This window comes from Amia ocellicauda, chromosome 5, assembly GCF_036373705.1.
Source record: "Amia ocellicauda isolate fAmiCal2 chromosome 5, fAmiCal2.hap1, whole genome shotgun sequence".
Classification (NCBI taxonomy): Eukaryota; Metazoa; Chordata; class Actinopteri; order Amiiformes; family Amiidae; genus Amia; species Amia ocellicauda.
The window spans coordinates 35,413,920-35,428,619 of record NC_089854.1 but is presented as its reverse complement, the minus strand read 5'-3'; the positions used below and the strand labels follow the sequence as shown (position 1 = coordinate 35,428,619).

The 14,700-nt window shown below is 38.7% G+C and overlaps 1 protein-coding gene across 1 annotated transcript in view; it reads left to right on the top strand.

Annotated features, from left to right (window-relative positions):
• Positions 1-14,466, top strand: part of cped1 (cadherin-like and PC-esterase domain containing 1) — a 58,652-nt gene extending 44,186 nt beyond the window's left edge. Inside the window, exons 16-22 of the mRNA XM_066704948.1 lie at positions 1,339-1,453; positions 2,088-2,224; positions 5,856-6,076; positions 6,423-6,524; positions 8,257-8,344; positions 8,732-8,878; positions 10,480-14,466. Coding sequence (XP_066561045.1) covers positions 1,339-1,453; positions 2,088-2,224; positions 5,856-6,076; positions 6,423-6,524; positions 8,257-8,344; positions 8,732-8,878; positions 10,480-10,710 — 1,041 coding nt within the window. The 3' untranslated portion in view covers positions 10,711-14,466. The remainder of the gene's footprint in view (positions 1-1,338; positions 1,454-2,087; positions 2,225-5,855; positions 6,077-6,422; positions 6,525-8,256; positions 8,345-8,731; positions 8,879-10,479) is intronic.
• The last annotated feature ends 234 nt before the right edge of the window (positions 14,467-14,700 follow it).

Genomic DNA, 14,700 nt, shown 5'->3' with positions numbered 1-14,700 from the left:
TAATGTGCTATTTCACTTATTCCCTTTGGAGTTGAAGGGAGAATGCTGTGACTAGCCTTGTGTGCTCTTAACTGCCAGTTCCTGCAGAAGAACCTGGTGTAAACTTTTTTTTTCCACTCCGCTTCAAACTGTTCCTTAGTAAAACCGGGCCACACATTGTTTGCATCCTTGAGGATGGGTCACTAAAGGTTCTCTCCTTATGTGCTTTTTACCATGGGTTTTACGAACTGTTGGCAACCATCTCCTTTCCTCCCGGTGACTTTGTGCTGTTCTCACCGCCTGTAAGAAGTGAAATAAAGACTGCTGTGATTGGTTTACTGTGGCTCTCAGTGCCGGAGTCAGAGGCACACCAGGCCAGTTTAGCAGCAGAAATAAGGTGTTTAAATAGTGAACAGAGAAATTTATAGATTTCCTTTTAGCCAATGCAGTTTTTATTCATTTTTAAATTTTGTTCCAGTGATAATGAATTTACTTGAAACAGGGACACTTAGGTAAAGATTAGTTTTGCCCGAGTCCATGCACTTGTTTCAGTTGGCTGCAAGACGTTGCAGGCAGGGTAAGCTTACTGAACACATGCAGGTATAGAAGTCTCATGAGTGTTTGGCGGAAGTGTTAACAACGGCGTTCACGTGTTTTATACACCGTGTCAAGCTGTGCAGAGTTTATGATCAATGATGAAAAGCCCCATGCTGTGCAGCACCCTGCAGATGGGAGTGCAGAAATTACTCTCTTTAATTATCACGTGACAAACAAAACCCCTCTACATTAATTTTGCCATTTCAGAGAAACTCATTTGTAATTTAAATAGATGTTTTCATTCATCAGTACAATGTTATACTGTCTGCAGAGCTGTTCAATTTGTCAATAGATATATAATTATTCTCAGATGGCCTTTTACTAATGCCAAACCATAACCTCAATATGTACTACAGTGGGCTATACAAACCCCAGAATCATGGGTAACTGATAGATTCCATCACCTCTTTGAGGTTTCATGATTATCATTTTTAGTGATTTTTAATTTGAAAAAATAAGATTATAAGTATGCATATGTAATGGCACATGTTAATTACATAAAGTGGATCCATAGTGAGGCATTGGCAGAACAAAATGAAAGAATATTCAAGTCTATAAATACAAGAAAAGGGCGGTAGGTTGTGCAGGAACCTCCTTTTTAACCGCAGTGGTCTGTTGTAATCCCAATACACCATCTGTGCTCCTCTGCTGACAAAGATGTGCCATCCCAGTGGACTGCTGTGGCCAGAATGATTTGTTTAAGTAGATTAAAACAGATAATGATGAGGTTAATAATAATAATTTTATTTTGTTTTGGTGCAGGACTGTGGACTGATCATACAACCCTCAGAGTCCTGCGGCTTGGCACCAGTCCCCACCCCCCAGCCTTCAGGAGAGTCTGGGGGTCGAGCTCCCTGTCTCTCTGGGGATGCGAGAGGTTAGTCCAACACAGTCCGTTCTGCTGCTTCCTGGGGCTGCTCTATGTGCTACCTTTGAATGCACTTGCACCCCATTAGGAGGGCATTGATACATGCTGTTTGTGCAATCGCTGTTATGTCAAGTGAGATCATGCTTTCAGTTGGAAGGCAGATCCTTTATCACAGCTTGAAAATACTGCAACAGCGCCACTGGCTTGCCAGGGTCTGATCTTAGCCGGGGGGTGGGGGGTGTTCAGTGGTACGGTATCCTCGTGTGTTTTAATTCTTCACGAGACATTTTGCACGAGCCACATGAAAGATGTTCCTACACCTGTTCCTACACCTGTTTGTGCTTCCATGCTACGGATTTTACACCAGAAAAACGTCTGTCCACGTCATGCAGATAAAGGGGAACGGCATTGGGAAGGAATGCATGCAGAAAAGAGAGGAGCAGAAAAAAGAAAAGCAGAACCATTAGGCACAGAGTAGAGAGAACCAAAAACTCCTCCAGGATATCAGAGACTCTTGTAGGAGAGGATACATCTCTGGGTGTCCATGGCTTAAGGCTCAGTCCTAAGAAACAAGGAATAAAGTTGTTGTTGTTTATGTTTTCTGATAAATCTTTTCCTGAACTAAGGTTTTCTTTGTCTGCAGGCCGCTGGATCGTTCCTTGCCTTAGCTGCTCCGACAACAGAACCTGTGATTGGAGGGAGGTTACCTGGCAACCTGACCACTGCTACCACCCCCTGCTAGACTGGCCCCAGCTGCAAGCGTGCATGAGAGAGAGAAAGGTAAGAGCAGGGCCACTCCAGGGAACGGCCCCCTTTACACACACACACGTTACTCTCACAGGCATGCCTCTCGCTAGCACAAAGGGCTGACTGACTGGCTGCAAATAAAGCAATCTGCACCAAAGGGATTGTTTCTTCTACCTTAATGCCAAAACAGACTCAACAAAGAGTCTTTCTGTGCAGTGTGTGTTCCTTGATGCATGTACAGTACATTTGTCTTTTAAATTATTTCTAATATGAGGTGATTCTTTGTTAAATATAAGCGCTTGGTTAAAGTTGCCGTTTTGCGGTAGAGTGCTTATATTTATACCAACAGAGATGTACGTGAACATATATATACCCAATTGTACCTATGGTTCTGTTTCACGCTAGTCTCAATGTTCATAGATTGGAGGATTATTGTGATGGAATTATAACCTATATTGTCCTTGTTATTTTATCTTGGAAATCAATAGGTAAAGATTCTGTAGTATCTGAAGATGTATAGCATTTTTCATGTATAGCATCTCTCTTTCTGTGCCCCCTGACAAATTACTCTTGATGTTCCATATGGTTCGCTAAACAGTTTCAGATTGTGCTCTGAAATAATGTGGTATTTGATGGATGTTTTGAAACCTGAATGCACACCTGTGTCATAACGGGAATCACTCAAGTCGGTATGTTAATGTCAACAAACCCTGTACTTCATGCCAGCTGCTTATACTAACATTAAAGGGCGAGCACAAAGCATGTCTGCCGCTTCAAATTATGGAGGGAAAATAATTCTGGGTTATTCAGCATTCAGCTTACTCCTCCACAGTCCAGATCAGAACAGCATTCATACTTGTTTGAACTTTTAAAAACCTAGGAATTATTTTGAAAGGAACAATCAGGGAGAAGTGACACAATGTTGTTTTTGACTCAGATGTCGTTTATTGTGCATAATAACAGGGCTGCAACGAGAAGGCCCCTGCCTGTCTTTAACTACGAGTCCAAAAGAGCCCCCAGTGGCCCTCTGGTTCTCTCATGTTTTATGATGCATCTTGGGAATAATGATTCCACTCTGACGAGAAACCAGCTGGACAAGAGGACGTGTAGGGAATTAAATGCACATTGAGGCTGACGGCAGCATTGTGTTGATCTTGGGGCGTCTGATTTATGGGCTCCCGTCATTTATGAGATCGGATTTAAACGACAAAGCAAATCAAATGCAGACGAGCGCCGTTCGAGTACGGTCACATCTAAACAGTCCAGCATGCTGCAAGCTCTCCACCCACAAGGTGAGGAAGAAGAGTTAAGAGTGTAGGCCGCTGCATCACTGGTGAATGATACATGCTGGGTGTTCAATGCCAAACAACGGGGGGGAACTGAATGTCAAGGACTTGATACTTTCCACATGAATCTCATCTGTGCCTTAGGTTTAACCATGGAGGCTTTTGAATGGACAGAGTGACCAAGTGTCAGGAAATATCACAAAGTGGGGAACTGTCATAAGGGTTTAATGGTGCATGTTGTAGTGTGTGACCCACTACACTGGTTAAGGTTGCACAATTCCGAGATGGGGGGTCAATAGACAGAAGGACAAATTAAAAGTTTGTTGAAAGCTGTTAAAACCATATTCCTATGACCTTCCTATTTCTTGCACCATATTGTATTGCAGCAACACAAATATCTATACCTGGTATATAGGGAGAGATGTAGTAAGACCCATTTCTTTGATCTAGCTTATCCTTTAAACCTGTGTTTTAAATTGTCATCTTGTGTGGTCTTGTGAGGTTGCTGTCATTCTTGTCATGAGTGTAAATTTCAAGTGCAACAGCAGAGTAGCACAGTGGTGGATATGTCACGTAAGGATCCTTCTCTTGCTCAAATCTGTTGTACGAGACGGTAAAAACCTGAGCTGACTACTGTTTGAATGAGAATGAGATTGGCATGGATTACACCAAGACATGACTTAATTTGGCAGGATTTCACTTGCTGTAAATTGAATTAAGTCTTCCTTTATTATTCCTAGGATATGAAAATGCAGTATCTTGCTGGGCTGGGGTGGGGTTGGGGTGATATACAAGCATTTCAATAAATCAAAAAAAATTGTACTGTGACTGTACAGTTAAATTCTTGTGAGCCATTCTTAATGGTTGGCCCAGATTGGGTTTTTCACAGATTGGTTTCATGGGATTCTAGTCAGCCCAAAATATGGCACAAGAAGATACTCCTCATTGTGTCTTAGCATCTTGACAGCTGTGATGAGAGAGATGATCCCAGCATCCCACACCCTGTTTTGTCTGAGCAGGTCATCACCCGGGGGCTCCTACAGTAGTGCACTGCACAGTGGTTGGAGACCAAGTGGTGGGTGTATGGGCAACAGTAGTCCTCTTAAAGTGTAGATCCAGCTCTGCTGTACAATGTATTCTAGTTCACGGGACACACAACCCATCCCATACTCTATTAGGAGTCACTAAGGCAGAACTTTTTAATTGCTTTGCAAAATGTTTCTTAAACCTTTAAGCAATATAGTGAGCAGGCAAGGTAGCCAAGCCTCCATTTAGCTTCACTTAGGAATTACATTTTAAACCTATAAAGGGGGACTTTTAGTCAATAAAAGTTATGGTTTTGGTGTGGTTCTCAAATGCCATAAACTATCTACATTTCAGACGAAAAGTATAACACATTCTCTGCAGGAGATTGTTTGAAAGCAGCTGTGAAGCAGTAATTGGTGTGTATAAAATGCATAATTTTTTATGTAATTTTTTGGTGTTATTTATAGTCTTGGAATATTTCCCCGAAGAAAAGCAATGTGAATGACAGCTGCTGGGAAAGCACATTTTAACATACTTTAGTTAATCTGAAGGTCTCTTACTTTTCATCCACATAGTCAAGTGAAGGAAAAAAAATGATAAAGTACATTTCATACAGTATATGAACTGATTCAAACAACAAAACAAAAGAAGGGTCTGAATAATTAATAATGTTTGGTTGCCTCTTAACTTTTGGGGTGTCAGGACAGATTCTTATGAGTCAGGACATGGGTGGACCGCAGTTGTGGAAAAGGTCAGCCCAGTGTTTGAGAAATTATTTGATGCTGTTTCAAGACCCAAAAGTCTCTTGCGTTTTCGTATTGTAATCAGTGTCTCTAGGAGGGTCTTTCCTGGAGCTCTCCTCAGGGCAAAACATCCGACCACATATAATGGGGGAGAGGACGTTGCAGATGTTGAAACACACTGGAGAGTTACAGGGCTGAAGGGGGAGGAATATAGAGAACTGGGCAAATGTGAAATGGAAGAAGAATTCACTGAGAGCAGCGAGTGCGATGAGAGGTCTGCTGCAGATGTGTTGGAGTATCATTATCTAGACAATTGCCAAGCCATTTAAATTTGGTGCAAATGTACCATTTATACACACACACAATGAATATGAATGAAATGAAGATGTTCTGATTCATTTTACACATTTTATAGGGCTAAGGTTGTTCTTTTAGACTTTGTGCAGACAAGATCAAGCTTGATGATGCTGCTGTTAAATGTGTTAATAAAATCTCTCATTATGTATTCTAATGCAAATTGTTTAATCAATCTAACTGCAAGTGAGGGACAAATGGTTTTTTTTTTTTAATCAGAATTGAGATGTAAATTATTTGCTCTGTGTCTGCTAGGTTCTCTTTATTGGGGATTCCACCAATCGAGGCATGATGTACTACCTCTTGGAACATGTGAACGAGACTCTGGGCGATTGGGACAAAGCACATGACACTATAGTCTACCACAATGTGAACAAAGGAAAGACTCTGATCAGCTACTCCTACTACCCTCAGTTCTGGCTGAGTAAAGACCAAAGACCCACATTTGAAAATGCATTACGGCAACTTATTCAGAGGTACCCTGCTTTTCACTGCTTTTGCTGCATTTAACTTTTTGGAAAATGTTAGAAAACAGGAAAAATGCACTTTGGAGGAAAAGGCTTGGATTATTGAATCCAACAGACCCTTTAATTTGTGTGCCTTTGACACTGGCAACAATTCATAAACATGCTTGTAAAACAAAAAATTTGATATAAACTACAAATGTTGCAGATAACATTAAAACAGTGTCTGCAACAGCACTTGCTCATTAATGCGGTTCAAGAAGGGAACAAACTGGAAGATGCACTGAGATTAAAAAATGTGTAAGCGTATGTTCTTGTACAGTCATGTCCTCTCCTCTCCTCTCGCTCTCTCTCTCAGATCCCGTCCATTGGAGGACTCAGAGCAGACGGTGCTGGTGGTGGGAGGAGTGCAGTGGCTCAGCACCAGTCACCTACAGATCATACACCAGGTCCTGAAAAGGTAATGTATCTGACCAGGGTCCTAAAAAAAGACTACTTCCACTTTGCTCAAATAGATAGCTTTCCATGTGGAAGTAATTTAAAACATGACAGGATGTGAATTTAGCAGTTGGCGTGTCTTGAAGTCAGGGTAATCAGATGGCCAGATGAGAGAGATTTGTAAACATCATGCTTGATGAAAGAAAATCGCCAAATCCAGGTATAAGAAATTTAATCAATACAAAATAGATCCTGAGGTCCCTCTGCTTTGGTTTTATGTAATAGTGCTTTTATTACCGTTACATATCTCCAGGTTTTCAGCAAGTGGAGCAGAACACCTCCTAATGGAGAGTAAGCAAACACACATCTTATGTTTTGGTGGAATAAGTTATTTCAAGTTATCTTCATGCTTGGTGAAGTTCTGTTTTTGCCTGTTATTTTAAAATAGGGCACTCCTATGTACATAGCACATTGTTATACACACTCTTCCCTATGCTGAAAGACAGTCTAATGAATATGGTAGATTTCACAGGCTTGCAGCAGCTAATTTAATCAAAGCATTATGTCCTCCTTATTAACTTTACTTTTTATTCAGCATTAGAAAAAAATATCCCAATATAGCTCTATAGTTCTGTGGAATCAAAGACACATGCAAACTTCGTCAAAGTAAGCAATCATAATCCGAGAGAAGAAATCAATTTGAAACCCACATGTGATTACGTACAGTGCTGTAATTGTTATTCATGTCTGACAGTTGAAGCTTAAAGTGGCTGGACTTTAACCCACAATAAAGTGGCTGGACTATAAAGAAAGAAGTAGCTTGGACAAAATAAAAAAAATTAAAAAGAGAACCAGTTGTTTGCTTTTGGTTTGAATTGTAAAACAGACAGATCTCATCTCATGAAAATGGTTTATGACAAGTTTCCTATAACTACGAATGATCTCTTCAAAAACTGCAGAAAATGGTCTCATTTCATCTGCCTGCAGTAGAAGCTGTGCCACTGCAGCTGACACATAATGATGTTTGGAAAAGTGTTACTGCACAAGTGTTTAATTAATTTAATTGATCATATGGTAAGTAGATTTATAGATCGGTAATAAAGGTTTTTGTAATATGTCCAAACTGCTGGTTTTGTAATATGTGTGTGTGAGTGTGTGTGTGCAAAAGAACTAAAATGCACAGTTTACAATGTTAGTGTTGGTTGAATTGTTAATCTGTTTAAATCAATAGATAATTGTATTTATTTTGCACTTCAGTTACATTTGTTCATGTTGTAAACATCATACAATGGCTGGAAACTCAACATCCCAGGGCAATATCAGTCTCTGCCATGGAAGTGTCATGTTTGTGTAACTCATGATGATGACATATAAAGCCACAGCGGCATAGTCACATTTCTTCCCATTGTTTTTTAGAGCCCTATCTGTAGATTGAAGCCTAATTTAGTGTTTAATTTTTATTTACATAAACACATGGAACCAAAATGGCACATCTTTACAAAATATTGAAATGAAAATTCCTCCATAAGGTCATTATATATCTAATTGTTTAAAGATGTCATAGAACTTTTCATGTCTCAATTAAGCAGTAGTTGAAAGCTGTAATTGCAAGCAGTTGCTCCATAAATGCATGTGATAAACCTCCCTGTAAAATTCTAATGGATCAGTAATTGCCATTCAGGTTTTCTTTCTTTCTTTCTTTCTTTCTTTCTTTCTTTCTTTCTTTCTTTCTTATTTTTTGTCTTCATCACCAGGGAGGACCTTCTGAACATCCTCGTTGTGATCAAGTCGCTCGGCATGGGCTTTCACCTGCCCGTGGATGGGGTGCGCTCTCTTGCTCTGGTATGTTTGTTCAGCTCTGATGTTTGTCAGTGTTTTACATGGGAAGGATGGATACGCCAATGACAAAATGTACTTAGACCGCTAATTTCAAAAATAAATAGCATAGATTAAATATATAGAATATTATTAGGACATCTGTGTCTCTGGTGGCCTTTGACTTTTGGGACCAGTTTGAACCAGACTTTACAGCCACTGTGGGACATTGGCTCGAAACACTTATGTCATAACTATTATGTTATTATAGTTATTTATAAATCTGACTGCATAATTTAAAAAAAAAATATCTGGTGAATGGTCGATTTTGAATATGAATCTTGCAGATCTCATTTTGATTTTGTTGCATGGCAATAATGTCTGTTGCATGGACTGGCTGATTTGTGGTTACAGGATGGAGTACAAGACCTTTATCAAGAAAATGAGAAAATTCTTATTGCTGCCAAGCAATATGGCTATGAAGTCATCGATACCTTCAGTATTACGATGGGCCGCTACAAGGAGTTCCTGCAGGGAAGATGTGCATGTCACTTCCATGAGGTAATAATCCACCCATACGAAGACATCTTTTGAAATATATCTTTGGCGGTTATCGTTGGGATTTCCGTTAGTAATTGCTGACTGTGGTTTGTGCGTCTGCGGAACAGAGATCAAAGCCCCTGGTTGGCAATGTTCGCACAACACAAATGCAGATGCTAAAAAAAATAACTTCTGTCAGGATGGGCGCCCAGATCTGACATGTGTGGGCGGAGACACTAGAGTAATTTGGCATTGATGCATAAAAGCCCACCCATCACTGTTTTACATGCAGACCATATTCTGAAGACCAACGTATCCTGAAAAGTGTGTACGGAATAGTTATGTTAAAAGTATCCCACACTTATCACAGTATTTTTTCACAGGAACTCTCGAGGTGTGCAGTGTGTCTGTTTTGCTCCAATAGCCATCTGTTGTGAATAATTAAAAATGTGCTGTTTGTATATCTTTAAATGTGCCGTAGTGTACTATCTTGCCACTTGGGTTTCATTAGCCAACTGGAGGTGAGGCAAAATAGTTATATGCTAATGAGGATACACCCATAGAATTGAGCCCGAGTTCAGCACCAGTGCTGATGTGCAACATGGGCTCAAACACTGCTGCTAAAATACATAAGCAGGCAAAGCCTGTATGCCCACACATCTGCACCAGGTTTTGTTACCCTTTACAAGAAAACTTTTTTTAATTGTATCAGAGGTTTGCAAACCTCCCTAACAAGAGTCCTGAGTATTTTAGTTGTTATTTAATGAGTAATTACTGATAGTGTGGCTTTAGATTATTTGCAGATGGCAATTAAGGTTTTTCTGAAGTGGTAGGAACTCCAAATGCAAAATGTGATTTGATCTGAGCGGCATGGGACTTCAGTGTGGGTTTATATTCCATTCAGCTGTGGTTAATTGATTCAAACACAATACAGCTAATGGATGAAATCATAAATCATTTGAAACCAGAAATCTCAGTTAAGCCTGTTGGATCATGCAGCTGATCAGTCCGTCTGTATTCATCAAGTTTCCAGAGCCTGCTGCATTGAGCCCAACGAAAAATCATTTACTTTGCAATACAATGGTTCAGCACTCAGGCATGGACACACACAGTCCACGAACGTCATTGGGCCTTAAAGACAAATATCACTTCTATCAATAGCACCGATCAATAAATAAGCAGCTAGGACCTAGTTCAGCTACACACTGCTTCTCTCACCTGGCCACAGACGTTCACTCTGTGTGAATGGAGCCCACAGTGCCTGTGTTTATTTGACCTTGTTTTTTACAGCACTGAACTCACCTGTGTTGAACTGAAAACTGTGTGCATACAGGTTCATCTTTTATTTAGTTTTTTCAATGATGTGAATTGAATCCGTGAATCCAGTTCCAGGAATTCAAATCCAAGACAACTACTATTATAATGTTATTAATACACTTCTAATGTATTTCTAATGCATCACCATAATGTTATTTTTATTGCTACCGTAGGGATTTGTAATGGATACCATGTTACACTTTAAAAACATAATAATAATAAAGTGCGACTTTTGATTGATGATGAGGATGCAGTATAGTGACTCTAAAAGTCTTTAAGGATTAAGAGATGTTTTATTTTTGCAGGTAGGGAAGCTGACATTTTCAGATGCACCCCTTCACAGAAAAATGAAGCTCTCCAGACACTCTAGGAAAAATGTGAGCAGTCCCAGCAAGCTACCAGGACTTCAAGACTTTCAGTCAATTTTGAACTCACCGTATCATGTCAAAGGCCCTATAAATCAAGTTTATTCTGAAATCCTTCTCGGCAGGATCTGCACGAATCAAAGGAGACGTCCGAGTGCAGAGCCCCAGTAAGATCAAGTCTGCTCCTCAGACAGAGGCTCCCCGCTTTCCCTCCAGATCAGGCCAAGAAGTACATTCGCTTTGCTTTCCCATTGGCTGAGATGGGAATGACCAAAGACACATGACGCCTTTCTTGGCTTTATGAGATCAAGATGGGCTGCTGTGGAACTCTAGTGGTTAGAGAATGGCAGACGGTGAAAGAGTGAAAACCAATGGGACCTGACGTCTTGCCAAAAATGAATAAAACAGCTGCAGACAAAGGAAAATATGTTGCACACACTTGTGAAGTCTACAAAAGGTTTCATTTCCTAAATTAAACAGCTAGGAATGCTTTCCTCCAATATACATTGAAGTGCATTTACTCTTTCAGAGGCTCGTTTATCATAAGCAGTGTTATTTTGATGTCTATGTGTACCACAGATGCCTTAATTTAGTACTTTGTGTCAAAGCTGTATTTTCTTGAATCTATTTTATATATATATATATATATATATATATACAGCGCTATTTGTTACAGTTTATGTACTGTACATACATACCTCACTGAGTTTCGTGCATTTGAAATGCTGTCCTAAGCAATAAGTCTATGCCAAATTCTTAACTTATGATAAATGCCTGAAGTATTTCTAAGGTCTGTTTATATTTTTATACATATTTGTATTTTATGGTGATACAACTTTGTACAATATTCATGTTTTGAACAGTATTTTACAACAAAACAAAGTATATATTTTGTATATAGATAAGATCTGAATTTATTATCAGTTTTTATGCGGGTTTTGGTATTCTTCTACCAAACTTGATTTAGTATTGAAGTATTTTTGTGTGCACAGAGACCAATAATGGAAACAATTGATAGCCTATTAAATAATGCATTAAGGTAATTCAATATCTCGCCTCCTGTTTACAGTAGATATTTTGTGTATTTGGAGTACTTTATATATTTATATTTTGGCTTTTTGTGTGTATATATCAGACTTAAAATACTGATATTACTGATAAAGATGCACAATTCATAATAACATAGAAAATACCTGGCACCAGAGTTGCACAGATGTCACAATTACCAAGTCACTACATCCATGAGTGATGCAAAATGGAACCATGTTTTTGAATGCAATGTGGACATTTTATGCACACAAAATGTGTAGTTTTCATACAGGAAAGCCTCCATTTGGGTTGTTTTGCAAGGTTTGATACTTACTGTGACACAGAAATTTGGAGATACCAATGATATAAGAAAACTGCTGTGAATTTCCTGTTGTTAAATTCCAGGGCAGTGCAGAAGATAAAGGTCCCAGTTCTGTGAGTGCTGAAGGAAGGGTCTCTTCATGTGGCCCAATATTCACAGAGCAGCACATGTATTGCATTGCTGATGATGCTTATATTTAATAATAGCAATATTTAACAAGCAAGAATGTCTTTCCTGAAAACATTTGCACTTATGGGCTTTTCTGAACATTTTTTTTCTGAATTCATAAAAAAAAATGAAACCAGTAAAGCATACATATTTTACAGACTCCAATGAAATGTCCAGAATTCCATTTTTGTATATATACTATAGTGTTTTGGAAGCTGTGCCCAAAATCCATTTACAATACAATTAAATATGTTTTGATGATGAAAGATCTATTTGTACCTGGTATGATCCACCTATTTAAAGGACATTTTGCGATTATTTTTGTGAATTATTGTTCAAACGCTGAGCTGGTCATTTAAAACATCTAGGTAATACATTTAGTTTTGTGATATATACAGTATGTGTGTGTGTGTTGTATGTATGTATGTATGTATGTATATATATAGATATAGATATATAGATATATATAATGATATTAAAGTCAGTCATAGCAGTTTTCCAACACTGCCAACTAAACGAACAAAAAAAAAAAAACTACTTGGATTTACATGTGGAAAACTTGCAGTTTTAATATTGATACGTAATTTTTGAAACATTTATTCATATTTTATAAATTTGGGTAAAAAATACAAGATGTAAATTAAGTCTGGGGAAGAACACCCAATATACCAGCATAGAAAACTGGTTTTTAAAAAATGCTTAAAAGGTAGTGCACTTATACTGCAGAGGTAATTATCGCTGTGCTTATATTATTTGAAATACAGTAGGGTGATGTGGATCTGTGTAATCCTTCCAGATAGCTTTAAATCTCTTCAAGAGAGTGGAGGGATAAGCCTCTTTAGGTTTTAATTCAGTTTGTCAGATTATTTGCTTTCAACTAATCCTGTCCTTCTAGAGTAGCTTTGTAATGCTTCTAATACAGACCGCGTGCTGCAGGTGAAGTGCTTCAGCAGGCGTTTTAAATTGTAAAGCGGCTATCCAGGGTTCTAAACAAAGCGATTGTTGGCCTGAAGAACAACACAGAATACACAACTATACACAGCTTAATACACACCTTTAGATTTCTATATTTTCTAACAGCTCTGGGCAGTTCCAGACCTCGAGGACTGTAGCTGTTTCTGGGTTTCCTTCCACCTCGGCAATTCATTACTTAGTCATTATTAATTAGTCATTATTAGGAGAAAAAAATCAATTCACCAGTCTATTCCAGGTGTTAATCAGTTGCTAATGAATGGTGCCTGTAACTCCTTCAGGAGCCCTGGCCTTTCAAAGTCTGGAGCTGCCCACCCCTACTGTAACACAGTAGCATGCAGGCTAGACAGTAAAGCCTATTAATTATAACGCTATGCATTAAAAGGCAAGTTGCAAATCAATCACAGACCCTTCAGTCATACATTCTAATGCCAATAAAGCTGCGTGGTATTAAAACAGAAAAGGCAGTGCAAATGGAGTTTTTGTGGATCCCATCCCTCGTATTAAAGTAGCAGCTGGGCTCATTTTCACTGTATTTACACAAAGGGGAAACTGGAGAAACGGCCACTAATGCTCCTGTAGTTTCTCTTTCATTACACAACTTCAAAGCCAAATACGGCCTCGGTCTGTTCAGCCAAAAAGTAAAACCAGGCACCTCCAACAAGGGATGAATAAATATATGGCGTGACATCTTCACAGCTCCATGCGTGATTCATGTGTGATGTGAAAAGGTTCGGGGTAACACTCGAACGGTAACTGAAACACAACACGTTACAGCACTGGGATCTTTTACATCTGATGTAAAAGTTAGACTAAACCTATAAATTGGCAATGCACTGGGAGAGACTAAATTATTTATTGCATATTAAAAGTATTATCTATTATACATAATAGTATTTGTTTTTCCCATTGTGCCTAATGTTTTATTTGTACATTTTGTATTACTGTTCAATTATTTTATTCTGAGAAGCGCTCTGTGGCAACCTTGCCAAGGGCACTATATGAGATAGATTGATTGACTGATTTATTGATATTATGATTGTGATAAGTATTAATATATTACTCAATTTCAGCTCTCTATCCAATTGTAGTAAGTTAGTGATAAGATACAAATAAATAAATAAATACTAAAAACTTCAATCTTAAAACTTAATCACTTTTTATGTATTGTATTGTAATTTGCTTAAATGGTCTTGCTCCACTGCTATTTCTGCATCATGTGGAAATATTACAAGACAAAAGTAGTACTGTTGATAGATGTAAAACATTGTTTGGACAGACCACTGTTGCAATTAAAGCCACACTTTTATGGAACTCATTACCGCATCAGTTAAAATTGTTAGTTAATTCTTGGATAAAGCAACATAAACCAGTGATCATAAATAACTGTAACCATGTGCAATATTGTAACAAATAAAATGGTTCCTTTCGGTATACATAGTCTATTTAAATTCAGAGGGAACTTCTCAGAGGGATTCAGAGGGATATTGTTTAGATGTAGTAGATTCAGTTCTGTCACTTTACCTACAGATATTGCTCCCAAAGCTTTACCTTAACTTACCCTTGCATTGGCCTTGCCCTCAGCCCACTGGCCCACCAGCATGTTGGGAAAATCCCAGATGTCCCGATAGGCCAGACTATCACTGGCGCCACACCCAAAACGGCAGCCA